This window comes from Genypterus blacodes, unplaced genomic scaffold, assembly GCF_046128005.1.
Source record: "Genypterus blacodes isolate CSIRO-AG114 ecotype Tasmania unplaced genomic scaffold, CSIRO-AGI_Gbla_v1 ptg000022l_1, whole genome shotgun sequence".
Lineage (NCBI taxonomy): Eukaryota > Metazoa > Chordata > Actinopteri > Ophidiiformes > Ophidiidae > Genypterus > Genypterus blacodes.
Genome location: NW_027466835.1, coordinates 2,686,940 through 2,706,744, shown reverse-complemented (window position 1 = coordinate 2,706,744; position 19,805 = coordinate 2,686,940). Strand labels below are relative to the sequence as shown.

At 43.7% G+C, this 19,805-nt stretch overlaps 1 protein-coding gene across 1 annotated transcript; it reads right to left on the bottom strand.

The window, feature by feature from the left end:
• Nucleotides 1–4,690: 4,690 nt before the first annotated feature.
• actb2 (actin, beta 2) lies at nucleotides 4,691–8,928 on the bottom strand. Its single transcript, XM_076143190.1, has 6 exons — nucleotides 8,774–8,928; nucleotides 7,258–7,387; nucleotides 6,712–6,951; nucleotides 5,869–6,307; nucleotides 5,580–5,761; nucleotides 4,691–5,470 (listed from the first exon to the last, which is right to left on the bottom strand). Exons 2-6 carry the CDS (start codon nucleotides 7,378–7,380, stop codon nucleotides 5,327–5,329), a joined length of 1,128 nt encoding a protein of 375 aa, XP_075999305.1. The 5' UTR covers nucleotides 7,381–7,387; nucleotides 8,774–8,928; the 3' UTR covers nucleotides 4,691–5,326.
• Nucleotides 8,929–19,805: the final 10,877 nt, after the last annotated feature.

Here is a 19,805-nt window from a genome sequence, read left to right as displayed (position 1 = left end):
AACTGTGACTAATAACCAAAAATACCAACAAGTCTATAAAATGCCACTGCCAAAATATTACTCCAACAAAACCCCAGGATTATTTTTGCCCTAAGGACCAAAGACTACACATTTTTTTGTACCTAAATTCTGATTTAGCCTGTTTATTATCTCTTTTTTTTCTCTGGTCGTTCCCTCCTCACATCCATATGTCACACCAGCCTCAGGTTATGTGGCTATACAAATATCATTGTTGGGGTTTGGGTTAATTCTGTCCTATCAGTTGAAGGATCAGGTGAATGATTTGATTTGACAGCCAGACCAAATCAGATTTTCTGCAGGGCGTGTGGCTGCATGAAGTCACAGGGGACACAGGAGAGAGAAAGCCATGATTTATTCACTGCCTTTCTCGAAATATAAATAAATAAACACAGTAAGATGTCCTCTGGCACACGAGCCCTTTGAAAACATCAGTTACATCTCACTGGAGTAGGGTGCAAAAAAAGCAAGTGACTAAATGAGAGGCAACAATAAATCACTTCCGTAAAGTAGAGATATTTTCTCTGACCCCTCCCAACCCCACACACTCAAACATGGTCCCACACATACACGCACAAACGCACTGTGAGCCTGCACACCCGTAAGGCTAAATCATTCATCATATCTTATCTGGTCCTCTGCACAAGAACTGTGTTGTTATTACACTCCAGGAAAGCAACTGCACTGCAGCAAGACAAATACAGTACATGATTTAGATTGTTCATATGGGAGGGGGGGGGGGGTGCATTGTCACATTTTCTGATGTATTGAATACACACACACATACACACGCAGCCCCCTTAAACATTCCACCCTCCTGTGTAATAAACATGCCACTGAATGACATCACCATCTCTCAATACCCACCACCCCACCCCCCGACCATCACCACCACACATACAGCTCTCATGGGGTACCTGTCAATCACCAGCCAGTGCCTTACAGCATTGTGGTGGACTAATAGGGGGTGGGGGTTGAGGGCTTTTTCTGGAGGACGAGCACCGAGCTGTATACACACCACACACACAAAGGCAGATGACTGGGTGTGAAGTGGTTAGATGACATAAGTGATCAAAGAAATTCTGCACACATTCTGTGAGTCTGCAAATGACCTGTCTCTACAAATGCTGTTTGTTCAGGATTATGAGATGAAGGAACTGATTAGTTTTGTTTTCAACGTAACTAGATTCAGTAAATCAATTGTATTTGGTCTGGCCTTTATAGGAGTGTTCCCTGTATAACACATATGGTAGTTTATTAATGTAGCTATACTTGGGGGGGGGGGGGGGGGGGAGGAACCACATCTACAACAACCCATAACCCCATATATACGCAAGACCAATTGTTAGAATTAGAATTTGAACAAACTGCTACCATCTGCCAAATACAATAAATAACGTATTTAGAATAAAAATCAATCCAGAATAAGCTGCTTTATATTAGTATCTGAGTCCAGCGGTCAGTAATGATGTCAGAGCAGAATGGTTCAATCCACCAGTGCTATAAACAGCAATTACAGGAGAACGTTGCCAACTGTGTGTGTGTGCATGGTGCGCAAGTAAGCTTGCATGCATATGTGCACACGCCTGTGTGCAATTTTATTGCCTGTTTCTGTGCCTGAGGTGTGAGGTTAGAGCTGTGAGAGGCATGGGTTTTCTAGAGGAACACCATCCAACCTGACCACAGCTGTAGGAAGATATGATGCAAAAGTCATCCTGTGCTGAGGAAATGTACAGGCACTGCAGTGAGCAATGTCAAATGAGGCGGGGTGGCTGTGGTGGTTTTGGTAATAAAAGCGAGGGGGGAGGAGGGCTAGATGATGTGTCAAGGCCATTGAAACCTCAAGAAAAAGATGGAAAATGCCTGCAGGGCCTCCACACCTCTTTACTTCACTGACACTATTGTATTTCTCTCCCTTCCTGTTTGTTCTATTGTTGTTAGGTTAGGGTAGCTGTTGTGTTTCATATATTACCTATAGTTACAGTTTGTATTATCAAACATTCAGGGTGTGGAGAAGCTGACCAGTCTTCATCAACCTCCTGTGTGTCACTGCCTCTACAACTGAAGCACCAAACTGCATCTGCTGTCAGTCTGCATAGAAGCAACATAAAAGTGTGCAAGGACTGTGTCACTCTGTACAATGCATTTAGAAGGAAGAAGCGAGTAAGAATGGAGTCACTGTGCTTGAATGTGATCTATTATTCTCTGCTGGCCTCCTTCTGTCAGATGTGGTAGTCTTTTATTTGCCTTTCACCTATTTTATATGCTAGACACATGTAAGCAGCCCCATCTGTTGGGCAAAGATAAGAACTGCATGCAGGGCTGCTCTGCATATGACCAGAGAAGCTGCGGTAAAAGGAAAAACGGAATAGGCCTCATTTGCTGACAAATTGGTCCCTCTCCCTCTGCCAAGCGAAGACATTGTGCTATTATGGACATGTTGGAGCAGAGCAGTTGGAGTGCCTTATTCGCAAACACCTGCAATGCTCACACCTGCAAGTGTGAGCATTGCATCACAGACACACACACACACACACACACACACACACACACACACACACACACACTCATGCACAATAACCTCCACAAGCACACACCAAAATTGATGCACATACTCAGCAGCTTCACAAATCACGCATACACACACACACACACACAAATCGTACACTCAGCGTGTGCACATGTACTCTCACACACACACACACCCAAGCACTGTTTCCCTGGCAGAGTGTTTTGCTGGCGTTGCAGTAAAAGAATATCAGAGGGAAGCAGTCTCAGCAGAATCCCACTGCAGTGAGATGGAATACATTTTCAATACCAGACACGCTTGATCTTCAAATGTTCATGCCAGTGTACTGTGTGAAAGCCCACTGTCTTAATGCATGCAAAGATGAACCCCTATGAGTGCAAACACCCACTTATGTGCACAGGTCTCCACCCTCCCTTCAAGCAGCAACACAGTCTCATCATATATGTCGTCATGTGCTTCCATGTGATTTCAGAATACTGCATGTAAGTGGGAGAGCTTTTGACCAATGGTCTTTGGCGAGTGTGATCTGTGCTGAATCTGTGGTGTCATACTGAGAAACTGGATATGTCTGCCCAACCCTGCTGATACAACACAAGGGTGGGGCTAGAACAACCATCCTATCCTTTTGCATCTATGTTATATGCAAATGTGAGGGTCCGTTTTTTAGCGGTGGAAAGGAAATGTGCTCATATCAGCAGAATGATGTCTTCTACAGTTCTAATAATTCATTGCTTTGGCTGCATTCTCATTCTTGTATGCAGGGTCTCTTACAGTCCTTTTAGTGTTTCCTCCCACTCTATCTCCTCCCCTGTTTGGATCAGCGGTTTCATCAGCCTCATAATATCTCTCTGATCAGATTAATAGAAACACCAGGCTGCAATAATCATAGGAAACCAACTGTTAAACAGAAATTGTATGCCGAGATGTAAAAAGAATGAAAGCATGCATGGTAAATCTATGGGACAGGAGCCACGCCTCACATTTGACAGGCATAGAGTTTGGCATTGTTAAACACATCTTTACTGCCATCTGTTGTCTATAATATGTAACTGCAAACAGGACATAATCAGTGAGATCATAATGAATGCAAACAGGTTGTCGTCAATGTAGTTTGTATTGCACCTTGCTTGGAAGGATGTGTAAGTGTAGATGGAGCATTGTTATGGGATTGGCTCTCGTGGCTTGAATATCCATACCTACAGTTTGTGAGCTCTATCCCTTGACAGTGCCTCCAAGTGTTTCAGCTTCATCACATTGAAGAATAAGCTGCTGAGCCTGTGAGCACGGGCGCTGATCCAGCACATTCATGTGTTAATCATAGCAATGTTCTGAAAAGTAGCAACTGGTCAATCCTCGGTTACCTTTACATGCTAGATGTGAGCGCAAGATCAGATTTCCGTCTGAACAAGGTTTACTTCAGAACATGGTCATCTATTCAGCCTTATATAATATTCTACAACTCATTTTTAACAGGCCACAAGTCTTTTTCAAAACTTCTCAGGTTTCTACTGTTGATGAAAGCACTATCTTGAATTATCACTCAAGTGTGGCACACAAGTATTCAGTGTATATTGGCATACAGCCTCCTTTTCACCTGAAGTGTAAAGTGTGCAGATAACCCTGTTCCTTTACATCTGGGAAAGCCCAGAGAGGTGAGGTCAGGTAAGACACCAATGTGAGCAGGAATACATATTTAAGAATGGCTAAATTATGGCCTGTCCCAGATGAAGCATTAGGAGTGAAAATGCCTAGATAGGTCCTTGTTTGAATAATGGTCATTACTGAGTTGTGTTAAATGCCTCTAGAAAAAATTACTGAGTAGCTGAAATTGATTACACGGCAAAGACTGCTGAGCTTTGGGAGGGGTTTTATGTGATACCAAGTGGAATATGGACCTGCAAGTTCACACATTTGCAGGTCAGCAGGGCAAAAACTAAATACTGTTGCCCTTATATCAATAAGGTTGTGCAAATATAAGTTTCAAGGTCAGGAGGCTCTCACTGGAGCTTTTTTGGATGCATATCAGGTTGAATACCTTTACTTGCTACACTGGCATTTCTCTCATTAACTAATGCCAAGGCTGAGCAGCTAAATAAATCTTGATGTAATACAGGACAGTAGTTAAGAGACAAGACAAGGACATAATTTCAGAACACATGTGCACTTTTATTGGGATCAGTCAGTGTACAGGTTGGCCCCACCGGTCTGGCACCCCATTTCTACTTCAAGACCCCTTGCCCCACCGCCCCAGGATGAAACCTCCAACAGGGGGAAGAGGTCACAATTGGGTTTTGCATAACAAAAACAAAAAATTAACAGGACCAAGATATTTTAAGGCTGAAGTACAAAAAACCCAGACATAATTTACATACAAGCGATACTGCAACCAAGTATGCGCCAACCACTGGGCAGCCTTCACAGAGGCAAATACATGTCTGAACAATGCAGTTAACTTTTGGAATCATGTATTGAACAATGCAGTTAACAAACATTTGGAATGACTCAAAAGAAAAAAAAATGTACATTTTAAGTCCCCAGATGCAACTGCAGAACCTTGGGGTGCTTTTTTACTTAGCCAAAACATTACCTTCATCTTCACCGTTCCAGTTTTTTTTAAAAATCCTGAGTCAAGCGCCAAAAATAACTGAAGCCATGCCAATGGGTTGGTCATTTAGGCTTTGCGCCTGAGTGTATATGACAATGTGTGGTGTGTGGTTGTTTTGCACAGAGCTGAAGTTGTTGGGCGTTTGGTTGGGGACGGGGAGGAGAACAGTCTGTTTAGAAGCATTTGCGGTGGACGATGGAGGGGCCGGACTCATCATACTCCTGCTTGCTGATCCACATCTGCTGGAAGGTGGACAGGGAGGCCAGGATGGAGCCTCCGATCCAGACAGAGTATTTACGCTCTGGTGGGGCAATGATCTGCAACGAGACAACATGCCAAGGTTAACACTGTCACACTGCAAACAGGTCAGGTGATTTAAAGCGTGCTGAGGTTAAATTGGAGTTTGCAGTAATTGACTCAAGTCACCTTGATCTTCATGGTGGATGGGGCCAGGGATGTGATCTCCTTCTGCATCCTGTCAGCAATGCCTGGGTACATGGTGGTACCTCCAGAAAGCACAGTGTTGGCGTACAGGTCCTTACGGATGTCAACGTCGCACTTCATGATGCTGTTGTAGGTGGTCTCATGGATTCCGCAGGATTCCATGCCTGAGAGCAAATACAAAATTATTATGAGTATGGTGACCTACAGTCTAATAACATTTCATTGAGGCATTTTGTGCAACTTGGTTGATTCTACAAACAAATATACATACCGAGGAAGGAAGGCTGGAAGAGGGCCTCTGGGCAACGGAACCTCTCATTACCAATGGTGATGACCTGACCGTCAGGGAGCTCGTAGCTCTTCTCCAGGGAGGAGGAGGAGGCAGCAGTGCCCATCTCCTGCTCGAAGTCCAGGGCGACGTAGCACAGCTTCTCCTTGATGTCACGAACGATTTCCCTCTCAGCTGTGGTGGTGAAAGAGTAGCCACGCTCTGTCAGGATCTTCATGAGGTAGTCTGTGAGGTCGCGGCCAGCCAAGTCCAGACGCAGGATGGCGTGGGGCAGAGCGTAACCCTCATAGATGGGCACTGTGTGGGTCACACCATCACCGGAATCCATGACAATACCGGTGGTACGACCAGAGGCGTACAGGGACAGCACAGCCTGAATGGCAACGTACATGGCTGGGGTGTTGAAGGTCTCAAACATGATCTGTAGAAGAGGAGAGAAGATTTTAGTATTTCAATCACCGAAATGTGGCTTTAGCTGTGTGGGCACTGCACTCCCTACATGCATTATCGTGAGCCTTAGAAGTTAGTAGAGAAAGGTGCAGGGGAAAAACAAACACTTGTGCATGTCAGAAACACATGTGCTGGTCTACTGGCTCAACTATGCATTATGGACACAAGTGCAGATAAGGCACACAGTCAGAAGAAGAGACCTGTCGATGATAGATCATCTTAAGAGGAAATGTCCTGAGGAGAAGGGGAGGAAGGAGCGAGTGAGAATGCAATGAAGAGGAAAATCATGGAAATTGAAGAGTTTGTAGATTTGACTGGTGCACTGTAACTGAACTACTGACAGTCAATTAGTCCCCAAGTTGCTGTATAATATACCTGGGTCATCTTCTCCCTGTTGGCTTTGGGGTTAAGGGGGGCTTCTGTGAGCAGGACGGGGTGCTCCTCTGGGGCAACTCTCAGCTCATTGTAGAAGGTATGATGCCAGATCTTCTCCATGTCATCCCAGTTGGTCACAATACCGTGCTCAATGGGGTACTTCAGGGTGAGGATACCCCTCTTGCTCTGGGCTTCATCTCCAACATAGCTGTCCTTCTGGCCCATACCAACCATCACTCCCTGAAAAGAGGTTTGAGATGCATTAGGATTAGCATTTACTCAAACTTGGGGTATAAAGACATGTTGAAGTAGTTACTAGTGGCAACACAGGCTTGCCAGAGATTGTTCTAGACTCACTAGTGTGATCACATCATACAAGCATTTCATAATACAACATTTCATTCTCAAGTGAACTTGAAAACTGAAAAAAAAAATACACTAAATTCTGCTTATAGAATTGCTATATTTTGGGAGGCCAATGTAAATGTTTAAAATCTAAATATAACCGTCTTCAATGCTGATCTAATACATTTTATACTTGCTTACCTGATGTCTGGGGCGACCGACGATGGAGGGGAAGACAGCCCGGGGAGCGTCGTCTCCGGCAAATCCGGCTTTGCACATACCGGATCCGTTGTCAACAACCAGTGCGGCGATTTCATCTTCCATGGCTGAACTGTAGAGTAAGAAAGAAAGCGGCAATGAGTATGCAGACAACGCTAGTCCGTCCCGCTTTCGCCGCCCAATGGCGGCACACGTGACACCGAGTTCATTTCCTGTTAACTCAAATTAAAGCAGTTCGATGAAGCAGCCACTAGATGGCGGTCGTGCCTCACATTCCTCCCAAGCCGGACAAAAGGAGGTGGCGCAGCATTCTGTTATTACCATATAAGGACATGGTTTGGTTTTGAGCAGCTTTGCGGCTACCGGCGGCGTGGCGCGCGGCCAGAGCTCAGAGTTGAAAGAGAAGGAGGAACACTGGCCAATATCGGACCCGGCACCGCTCGACCACTCCCTCCCTCCAATGCAGCAGCCCTCCCCCAATTGTTGCTCAACGACGCCGCTTTCATGGCTAAAAGGAAATCTTTACTTCGGTGTGCTGCGTCATAGCCTTAAGCGACACCCCGCACTATGCTCCAGACACGAGTCCATCTTGACGCGACAATCTTACAATATAAGGTATTTAAAAGAAAAGTTCTGTCACCGGAAGCAAAAATGCAAGTCACACTAGAATTGTATGTTGACTCAATGGTTAACAGCCAAGTCCCCAACCGATCCCCCACTTCCTAAAAGCCACGCCTTTTGTACAAGGGAGAGCATTTCTTAACTTCCTCCCGTTTTCGCTTCAAGATGACGAGGCACGGATTCTTGGCGGAACAGTCATCTAATCATTTAAATAAACCAATAACCAACTAATGAAGGCCAAGTAAGCTCCCATTGGCTAGAGAGGCGTTAACATTCAGTGAGAAGATTTCCCTATTAAGTGCAATTAAAATTGATGGTATGACTGATGGAACTTCAGTTAAACTGAAGCTAATGCGAGTGTGAAAGGCGATGCTAGCATAATGTGGCTAGGCTAGTAGGCTAAAGTAGGTCACACCCCGCCGCATCGGGCGCACAAAGGGAGCAGTCGGGCTCTAGACATATCTTCAATACAACAGCCTCACACTATCGTGGTCGAGAAAATGTTCCGTTCTAGGATGAAACGCCAATATGTCGCACAACTCCATAAAGGCAAAAACGGTTATTTAGGTCGTCTTTTATCACAAGCCGGCAGTTGAATCCCGAAGCACCTGTGAACTGCCATTGCGTAAGGAATAACGGTCCGCACAGCCTTACAGGCGCAGTTCTTTCAGACATCGAAGCCATTAACGTCCATTTTTTTTACTAATAGTTAAAAGATTAGCAGTACAAATGATGTATGGCAGGATAAAGAACTTTGTCGCCCCTACTTTCGTATACGTTTTAAACAATTCTTCCAAACATAACTTGATAAACAAATAAGCATTTACACATTCTATTGATGAAGCATAAAATATTTGTATATTCGCATCATTCTTACCTTTGGGTGGGGGGCTTTTTGCTTTAAGGGAACCGGTTTCAGGCAAATGATATCCCGCACAAGCTGTGTGTGACGGCGCTCAGAGTGAATCCGTTAGCTGTGGGCGCTTGTTTTTTATACGGCGCCAGTTGCCCGGCTCGAGCCATAAAAGGTAAACTTTCGGTTTTGCGCCATCTGATTGGTCCAGCGTCATGCACTGGGGCGCGTCGCGTGCACAGTGTGCTGCACTGACCGCTCGCGATTTGATGGAGAGAGAGAGAGAGAGAGAGAGAGAGAGAGAGAGAGAGAGAGAGAGAGAGAGAGAGAGAATAGGAAAGGATTGGAGAAAATAAAAGGGAAGGGAGTGATGCTGTGAGGCCTAGTAAAACCCAGTGTCTTTGTATTCCGTTTTCTACAGGGTAAAATGGTATATAAACTTTCATATTTGTAAATGTACCTTACCCCACATGCTTTTGGCAACATAGTTTTAATTGTCCAGCAGCAGGGACACCACCCTGTGAACCACCCTGCCTCAAAACGGGTCTGAATTTCACTACTCCACTGTTAAATGTAAATCGTGTCCACTTTGAGAGCTAGCTGTGGAAGCCGACACGCATGACCATGTCAAAAACAACACATGCAGGTTGTGGGAGCTGAAGTACTACAGGCCTGGTACAAGCACATATATAGGCCACAACCCTCTACAAAACTGCTTGTGCTTGTTAGTAATATCATTTTTTGGTTAAGTATTTGTGAATCTTGCCAGCTTACTTTCTGTGCATACAGGATACAATAGTTTGATGGCAGTGTGTTCTATGATGGAATGGGAGTGGTTGACGTTGGACTGGAACAGCTGTTAGTAAACTGTAGAAAAGCATTGAATAATACACCAGTCAAGAAAGCCTCAGAAATAACCGTGGCACAGTATCATTTTAATAATATAGGTAACACCGCATAAATGGTGTGTCAGTTTGACCCCAGGAGAAGCAGGAAGTGCCAGGATCAGACAGACCACATTATCAGCCCTCCTTGATCCTATCAGTACTTTCAGCTCCAGCCTCCATGGTCATACACTATACTGACTAACACCTACAAAATAAAAGACACACACACACCGGTTCTTATTCCATTTCTCCACTTAGGTTCTTGTTTGAGGGACTAGTTTAATTTCAGTCTCTGCCCCTTTTCAAATGATAACTAATGAGAAACATGTGACACTATCCTAACTAATACTAGTCTTGGGCCAGCAGGCTGGTAAAATTTAAAGTCCATAAGCCTGCAACAGAATTCCATCTACTTAGTTCTTTCTCATTCCTGCCTCTCTGACATCCTCCCCCCTTGCTTTCGTCCTCTCCTCGCTCTCATGTCACCAATTCACTCATCTTTCTCTTCCTTAATATATAACATCTGTCATCTCATTCTATTCATATATTTATTGCTTCACCAGCAGACTTTGCTTGTAGAATTGCAGGGGGGCCCATTGCAATTCAAAGCCTTAACTGTGGCAGCGTCGGTGCTATGTTCTACCACTAAGACAGACAGTGACTCTGTCTCTTCCTCCTTTAACACTTCCCCTTCCTTTCTCTCTGCTGCATCTACTCCCATGTGTGTTTTCTTGTTTGCAAATTCTCTATCTTCTCCAATTTCTTCAGTTAGCTTTGTCTTTTACCGGACAGTATTCTCATTCACGTATGGTTCATGTGATATTATCTTTCAGACGGTATCTCCATTTGTTATACAACCATCCTAATAAACACGAACATGACAATGGATTGTGTAAGCTCCCTAACCGTACAGCTTCTGGGAGGGGAAGTAGCATATTCCAATTCTTGTTGCTGCTTCACTAGAGATCCATTTATGGTTAACTGCATTAACAAAATGGAGCAGTAACAGGTAGATCTGTACACAAATCTATCATAAATCATAGTTTCATCCACAATTAAATAATTATTCTCAACTCATGTAGCTACTTTTTGAAAAATTTACAGATGGAAGTAGACTATCTTGTTGAGATCAAAGGTCTACTGGTCCCACTTATTGATTTACAGACTTTTGCTGACACATTTTTTGCTTTCTGACTTGTGTGTTTCTCTAGCCAGTCTGTATTTAAATGTAAATATGTCTCTTTTGTAGTTTTTCTTATTATTTAAAATTACTTTACCATAACTAGCAGTTGATAAACAGTATTTTGTTTGACACTGTTAGCAGAAATACGTAGAGGGCTTCATGTTGCAGTGGCATAAATAAGGAGTGTCTCAGAATTTGCAAAATTATCTGTGAGTGCTCGTCTGACTATGTGTCCCATTTCCGGATAAACTGAACTGTGCGACTTTATGTGATTTATTGATGTCAATGGAATTCTAGAATTCTGATCAGGTGAGTTTGTGTGAAGAAGTGACCTCTCACCTTATCATTGTGCGTTTATGTACACTATAAATCTGATGCCAGTTAGGTTACACAATCAGAACTTTGGATATGTATGCATCCACGTGCGTGCGTGCGTGCGTGCGTGCGTGCGTGCGTGCGTGCGTGCGTGCGTGCGTGCGTGCGTGCGTGCGCGCACGTGTGTGTGTGTGTGTGTGTGTCAGCAGTTAGCACAAGGAATTTGTACTAACCAAGTGCATGGAATACTCTCCTGGAAGACTCTTCTCACGTATCATAACAGTCTGTATGTGTGTGTGTGTGTGTGTGTGTTTACACTCTGGCTACTAGCAAAATGCAAACTCTTTAAACCAGGTCCTTCCTGCCAAGGTCTTAAGTGCAATAAAACCGTCTAATGAATATTTCGGAGTATTTCCATCGAGACAGTTTATACACAGGCACTTGAGGTGTTGTGTATAATGACCATAAGCATGAGTGGTGGTTGTCAAAATAGACCATTTGTTCAGTTAAGTGACACTTTTACAAGTGCAACAAGTGGAAGCCCAGGGCCAAATAGTCTATAATAATGGGATTCAGCCTGTCATTTTAAAGGCACAGAGTCAGGGAGAGTCAGAGTTATAGCTGTAATCTAACTGTAAAGGCAGTCTATCCCTTGCTTTTTGTCAATTGCAAAATAACTTGGGTTGGACCTTTTTACAAATAGATGTTCAGTAGCCGGACCAAGATGTCAGTTTGGAAACAGTTATTAGGTACAATGGGTTTCAGCCAGCTGAGTTGTTTTGCTGTCAATCTTCAATCTTCAATATTTTTCCATCTTACGAGAAAAAGAGCAAGTGGATTGCTATGCTTTAACACATCACAGGTTGGTTGTACTGACATGTATTGATCCCGAATGTACTCCAAGAAGCCTCGTCTGTATGACTCTGAGTAAGTTTCACATGCTTGTACAACTTTTGTCTTTAATGTACTGTTTGTGGGTCATCTTTAACGATATATCTATATTCTTCCACATTACACTAAGTTATATGTTAATTTATGATATTTGTGTTGTTTACCCCAGTTTAGTTGCCACTGTTGCCACAACAATTATGTTGTTATACTTTATGGTAGCACATTCTAAGCATATACTGATGGATTTTGAAGTCAGTATGGGCTTAAAGCCTTGATCACAGCTTTGCTCTGGAAGATGACAGGTGAGCTCATTCACTTTTTTGCCTTTTGCCTGCTGAGGTCAGGCACCAACATAGCCATGTGATTTGTCAATCAGTAACCCAGTGCCCACTGTAGCCCTGGGATGGGTTTTTACAGCCCTACAGTTGAGCATTAATATGTGTAGTTTAAAGTCAAATCCACATATGTGTAAATGCATGGATCTGTCTTCATAAAACGATATAATATAATATATGTTGTCGTGCTGATTGTCCTGTCTGTCTGCAACATTGTCTGTGTTGCTGTTAGTGACTGACCAGAGAATTAGGGCCTGTGTCTCATTAAGATTACTTGTATAAATTAAGGTTAAATAAAATTAAAGAAATAGAGTGAACATTGGCCAGTGAACATGGCTTTAGAAATTGATCATTGCTGGTGCCCCCCCCTCCCATGGTTTCCTGTTTCTGCCAATGACTAACAAAAAAATTTCTCTGTACTTTCCTGAAGAAGGCACTCCAGCTATGATATAATTTAGTTATCTTTTCCTCTTGCTGTTAGTCTTGTTCTTGTCAGAGTTACTTACTCTGAAACAGTTTCAGTTGTGACCTGATTCTGTTCCACAGCCTCAAACAACAGGGCAGTCTGGTTGTGTATGTCTCTGTGTGTTTGAGGGGGAGGGGAGAGTAACCATGGAAGGCCTGTTGCTAGTGGGGAAAGCCTGACATGAAGCGGTTGATACATGCCCTATACACACAGTTATACATCTGCTGCCCTGAGTCGATGGGCGGGTGGGACTAACTGGTACTGTTAAGACTGTGAGGCAGCAGTTCAATACAAAAAACATTACGTGCAATTAGCCTTGAGTGAGGCTGAGAGCAAAAGCCTGGAACGATAGATGCAAGGAGAGGAATGGAAGACGGTGAGGAGAGGCGATGGAAAGGGAGATAAAGAGAGCGAGAGAAACACATTTTCTTTCTATCCCCACATGGAGCTTCATCTCTACGTCACTGCACAGCACAGCATGTGTGTGCATGTATGCGTGTGTAATGATATATGAGCGAAAAGCTTCTCGGGCAAATGGGGTCGCACTGAATTGAGCAATTGTTGGATTTTTTTTCTTTGGGATTTTCAAAGGGCAAGTTGAAAAGTGTAACAGAGTTGACTCAAATTTTTTGTCAAGAAGCACCACTCTTTTCTTCCTCAGCCTCAGCCTCCTCCTCCCTCCCCTTTCTTTCTTTTCATTCATCCATTCCCCAATCACGGTCAGCAGGCATGTCCATCCTCTCCCCTCCCCTCCATCCCTCCCTCCCTCCCTCACAGAGAAGTGCCTGCCTGACCAATTGTTCACCATCTGACCGGTCATAGTTTCAGAGGGAAACCCTATTCACCACTTCACCGGCCCCCTTCCTGCCCCCCCATGATACAGCTCACAGTTGGATCGTCTGTCATTGATCCATGGGTCACCGTGGTGACGGTCCGACTCCAGGGCACAGGCCAGTTACCAGCTGTGTGTGTGTCTGTGTGTGTGTGTATGTGTGTTTGTGTATGTCTGCCAGCTGGCCTGTGTGTGCTTCGATTGGATTAGCTTTCCATTTACAGCCCAAATGAATCCTAAAGTCCCACCCCCATCTCTCACTCACACACACCTACACACAGACACACACACACACACACACACACACACACACACACACACACACACACACAAACACACACATGCCCCACCCAGGCCTTAGATGTATGCTGAACTAAACTATTGTCTCTGGCTTTTGCATGCTCATCTATACACATACTATGTTACATATTTCCTCGATCCACTTCAGTCAGAGCAGACCTACAGAGTAGCTCAAATTACAAAGTATACACTGCATTGTAGTACTGACTAGACATATTAAGTTTGACTTACAGATGGTTCCTCTTTTTGGTCAGTGTCTCAATTTATGACGACAACAAACCTAAATGCGATCTGTTAATGCTACACACTAATGTGAGATGGTAAAAGGAAATGGTAAAAGAGTCTCAAGTCTTTACAAATACATTATAGATGGATCTGATCAGAAGCTTGACGTGTGTGACCCAGTTCACAGATTGCTTTCATGGCTGAACCAATGTCATAACCACATGATGCTCATCAGGCTGCTGAGCTGTGTGCATGTGTGTTGACTCTATTTTCTGTTCCTCTTACACACTAGGTCCTCGGTCTTCTCCTGCACTTCCTGTCACCACATCACTTCCTCTTGTTGTTCTGTGTTTTCATTGGCCAAATGTCGAGGCTGAGGTGCCTTTTAAGGCTGTGAGGTTATATTGAGGTACCATAGAAACGAGGCGTTACCAACAGGCTGGCTTCCATCACCTACACCATTAATGGAGATGTTACAGTGAGTAGTACACACCTGTATGCAAACACACACTCCTAACTGACTGAAAGAGTATCAGGCTGTTTATCTAATACCCCCTTCTAATGATGCATACACACAATTCTTATTCAGCCCCTGCATGGGGTTAAACCCAAGAAGGCTTATCTCTCCTCCACCATCTGTCTCTGTCCAGTGGGAGGGCTCCTTATCTCAGATTTGCTCATTTGACAACATTCCAGGCTTTTCATTGGCTCTTTGGTAGACTGTGTGCTTCTGATTGGCCTCCGTGCTGGTCTTACTTCCTGATCGTCCTTATTCCATGGCTGCCCCCTCAGCTATAGCTTGAAAGCAACATGAGAGGCCAGCCACCTACACACGCCCATGCACTTTAGTCTCTAGCTCATGGCAGTCAGCACTGTTCGGACTTCACTTATGTAACATCAGAACTCGACCCTCCTCCCTCTCTGTCTATCTCAGTCTTTATTTTTCCTTGGCTTTTCATCTTTCCATCTCACTGTGGCATTTTCTGTTATTCTCTCTTTCTCCCTCTGTCTCCATCTTACGCTGACGGACACTCTTCTCTTCTCTTCTCTTCTCTTCTCTTCTCTTCTCTCCTCTCCTCTCCTCTCCTCTCCTCTCCTCTCCTAATCTCTGCTGCTGCATAGTAACCGTGAGCCCACCCTCTGTTCACAACAAAAAACAAATTCAATGCAGTGCTGCAGTGTTCGCCCTGAGCCTCTGAATCGCTGAGTAAAGTTGGCATGCGTGTGTGTTGCTTTGCTTTGTTGTATTGTATCAAATACTTTTGTTTTAAGGCCAATGGCCAGGTGTGTGTGCATGTGTGTGTGTGAACTACTAGGTTATATTGTTGTTTGCAGTTCCCACCCTTCTTTTCCCCTCACACTCGCCATTTGAATGAGCTGCCTGCCTTGCGCTGATTGGCTGCTGGTGGCTGCCATATAAGGGCATTGGCCAGCAGCAGAGGCAGGAAGTGGAGTAAAGAGGAAGTGGAAAGCCGGCTCATAGAGACCAGCAGCAAAATGTGCAGCATATACAGCATTCATAAGAGACCATCCCCTCTCAATGTTTCCTTTTTTGTTCATAACATGTCAACCCATTATTTCTGACACAGTCTCTCCCTCACTTTTCTATCTGGACAACACATTTACTCATTTTCTATACAGCCTTTGTCTTTTACCATCCTCCCTTCTCCCATCTGTTTCCTCCAAATACCCCTATTCTACCCTTTTCCTGACATAGCAGCATTACGTTAAAACATGTGTTGGGTAGTTGCTCATTAATAGAACCTGCTGCAAGTGTGTGTCTGAGCCTCTAAATCACCCCCGCCAGTGATCTATCAGCTTAGTGCGGGCTACTCAAGCTGGGCAAAGTCCACATGGAGCTCTGCAGCAGCAATACATAGTGGAGCAGATTGTTTTATGATGTCATGTGTCACTGTGGAGCGATGGAGAGAAAGATATAATGTAGAAATGAGTGCAAAACGGGCAGGAGGAGAATAAGATGACAGTGCCAGATCACACTGACAGATCAGGACCAGAGGCATGCTGTCTCATGCTAGGAAAACATGAGAATTACCTGTGAACAAATCCATTGCCTGGAGGGCTGAGAACATTTTGGCTGTGGAACAGTGAAACTTGTACTTAGAGGCTCATTATGACGAGCCCATAAAACTTGACAGATGTTAAGTAATTGACAACCCAAACATAGGATGAGACCTGAGAAGCTCATTGTGACACAGTTAATGTTCATTTCCTCCACGGTTTAATAAGATAATTCTGGACGGTTTTACTACACTTGCATTTTTGTTTCATGACCATTTCCCCCTGTATTTGCCTTGTTGTTGTCATCTATTATCAGATTTATAGTAGAAACTGTATCATTTGAGTTCCTGTCTGTCATTTCATGAGGACAGACTCTTCACATCTGACCTCACCCTTTCATTTCTATGAGAAGGTTTGTTTGAGTTTGAGTTGGCAAGAGTGTGTGAGGCATTTTGCCATTTGTACGATGTGTGCATTGTTCGTGCGTGTGTGTGTGTGTTGATCTTTCTGTGTGTATTAGTGAGGCCACACCCGCCTGTTAACACTGGCATCCATAAAAGGAGATCTTTAAATTTGTCACATGACAACAATCTGAGGAATGCAAGAATGGTCACATGGGATGTGGTCTCAAGGAAATCAGCTTCACCCCCTAAGGGCTGTGAAATTATGTGTGTGAGCGAGTGTGTGTGAGAGTTTGTGTGGATAATATATGTGTTTATGTATGTGTTCGTCTCATTAGATGTTTGTATGGGCCCTAAATGCAACAATATAGTGTGTATCTTTGTGTGGGCTCATGTTTTCCTGTGTATCTGGATGTGAGATTCTACGTGTGTATCACATGCAGATACACTGTGTATGTGTGTGTGTGTGTGTGTGTGTGTGTGTGTGTGTGTATGTGTGTGTGTGAGTGATTACAGGGGAATTCACATTTTGAGTGATTTCACTTCTCTCTTTTCATCTCATTTTTCAGAGTGGAAAATGCAGAGGAGGAGGTTCCAATTTCCTTCTCAGCCAAGACATGAAATGTTGTGCATGTGTGTAGAAATTAAATCTGTACACTCCCCACTTCCTGTAGCCTCAGCATGGCTCAGAGTGGGGGCTGCTCTCTGCTGCCTCCCACAGGCTCAAGTTTATATTGTGCAGTTTTTTTCTCTGGATGCACAAGAAATGAGGACTTCCTCATTATTCACTTGTGCACTAGTACACCATATAAGGTTACCAGTCTGCAGGTATCACCACATCCGCTAATAAGCAAGGGCAGACATTCTGATCAAACGGCTGTCTGCGGGCTAGTGGAAGCCATATCTGGGCATACAGGGATGGGCCACATCTTTCCTGTGTGTGCATATGAGTCACCCAGACAGGAAGTGTTGGGCACTAGCCTGGTGAGGACATTTTGCTGTCATCAGCATGTTCTTTCTGGTGTTTCCAAACTGAACCAACAGCACGAGGATAAACTGCAATATGAAACTTTAAAACCCATGAGTACTTCAGAGTTTCATTCTTACTTTGTTGATTGTTCTCAGTGATCTTTCTGTCATTTGTCTTTCACTTACAAGAGGAAGTGAAGTTTTAATTTGGAAATAATCAGACTTCTTAATCTGTGCGTGTTAAATCTGACAGGGGCCTCTGTCTGGGGAGCTTGCATGTACTCTAGCTTCATCTCATACTGCAATGACATGCATGACAGGTGAATTGGAAAGTGCATATGGGTGAAAGTTAGAGATTGCTTGTCTCTCTGTGTGTTAGCCCTGTGATTGACAGGTTGCACTGTCAGTGACAGGCTCTGGCCTCCTGTCATCCTCCACAGAATCGGGATAGTGAATGAATGGATGGATCATCATCAGCATCAAAATAGATCTTCATTTGCCACTTTATTTTCATGTCACTTTGTACAGTCATTCATGATATCCTGGTTTCTGGATCTGCAACTGTAACACTTCCCACTTCCCACTCACAATCTATCTATTATATTTTCTTGAAATTGGTTTCTAGGTTTTTGAGATATGATCATAATAGTAATGATGAGGGGATACTTGCATGTAGATTACAGCAAATCATCTAAAACACAGAATAGTAGCATATGTAGTTATACTTTATTCTTCATTTAACCATCCTAGTCATTAAGAGCAGTGAGCAGCCACAGTGCAGTCCAGTTTTTTTACGGCCAAGTGCCTTGGTCAAGGGCAATGGCAGACTCATTAACACAACACATGTTCTGATGATAGAAACCCCTCAGGTACAGAACACAAACCCAAGACCTTCTTGCTGTGAGACAATAGCTCTAACAAGTGTCCCACTGTACCACCACGCCGCCCTTTTTCACTTCCTCAACTCTTGCCTTGACCTTTGACCCCTCAACATTTAAGGAATGTGCTATACAGTACAGTACCACAGAGAAGTCATTTAGGCCTGTGTCATCTGGCAGTCTTTTCTGTCTGCTTACAAACCCACAACTCAGCCTCACTGTACATCAGTCAGCATCATTCTTTCCCACCACCATCATCTTCCTCCTCCTCCTCCTCTTCCCGCTAAACCAGTGATCCAACTCCGTGACCTCACAGCCTCCTGCTTGCAACCAGCCACTTCCACTGATCCCACAGGAACAAGCAGGTCTCCATGCTCCATTCGTACCTTCATTTATTGTCCTCGTCTTCTGTAGTTTCTGTCGAGTGGTAATGAACTTTGCAGTTCTGTATCTCTGTTATTATATTATGATGTTAATTCCTGTGTATACCAGCATGTCTCACTTATTTCAGAATCAGAATCAGAATCAGAATCAGAATCAGAATCAGAATCAGAATAGCTTTTATTGCCAATTAAGTTTACACTCAAAAGGATTTTTTTTCTGGTTATTGGTGCGATCAACATATAAAACATATAAGACATAACTGTGTAAAACAACTGTTTTATTTTTTATTTTCGTTAACAAATGATAGTAGTGGGAGATGGGAGACATGTAAAGAATTATGATTGGTGTCAAAGCTGTTGTTGCAATGACATCATTGACACACATGTACTACTTTGAGAATCTTAAATGATGTCACAGTTGTTCATGACATCATGAATGGTGTCACAGTTGACACACACCCTATTTGGACAACATGTCGGAACATAGTGCGTGTATGTGTGTATGTATGTACTGTATGTGTATGTGCGTCATTACAACAAAGTACCATTCATCCAAACTGGCCTCAAACATTGTGTTAAAGGGTGGGGCAGGATGATCAGGAGGGAGGAAGAAGGGCCAAGGGAAGCTGGAGGTCAGGGGCTGAGGAAAGCATTCGAAGGCTGCTTTGCTTGAGTAATAATAAAGTCTCTTCATAACTCTGCCTTGTGACACCGACCAGGACATTCGTACAGAGTTGTGGCTTACTTCCACTCCTACTTTATACCTTAGTGTGAATATAGTTTGTTCTTGTCATGGCTTTACAGGGTTAAACCCTTCTTCCACCTGACGAGCAGATTGTTTTGTGAGCAAGATTACTCTAAAAGTTCTATATTGATTGTGATGAAACTTGGAGGAAGGTTGGGTCATGAACCTTTTCATTTGTGTTGCCTATCCAGATTGTCAATTTCTTCAAAAGTAATTCACCTCAATCA

Bases quoted from the DNA above. Each gene is read 5' to 3' on its own strand.
- actb2 (XM_076143190.1), bottom strand. From the start codon at position 7,380: ATGGAAGATGAAATCGCCGCACTGGTTGTTGACAACGGATCCGGTATG. The intron at 6,308-6,711 runs GTATATTATACA...CCTCTTCTACAG, and splicing joins ACAGGGAGAAGATGACCCAG to ATCATGTTTGAGACCTTCAA. The intron at 5,762-5,868 runs GTATGTATATTT...ATTTGCTCTCAG, and splicing joins CTTCCAGCCTTCCTTCCTCG to GCATGGAATCCTGCGGAATC.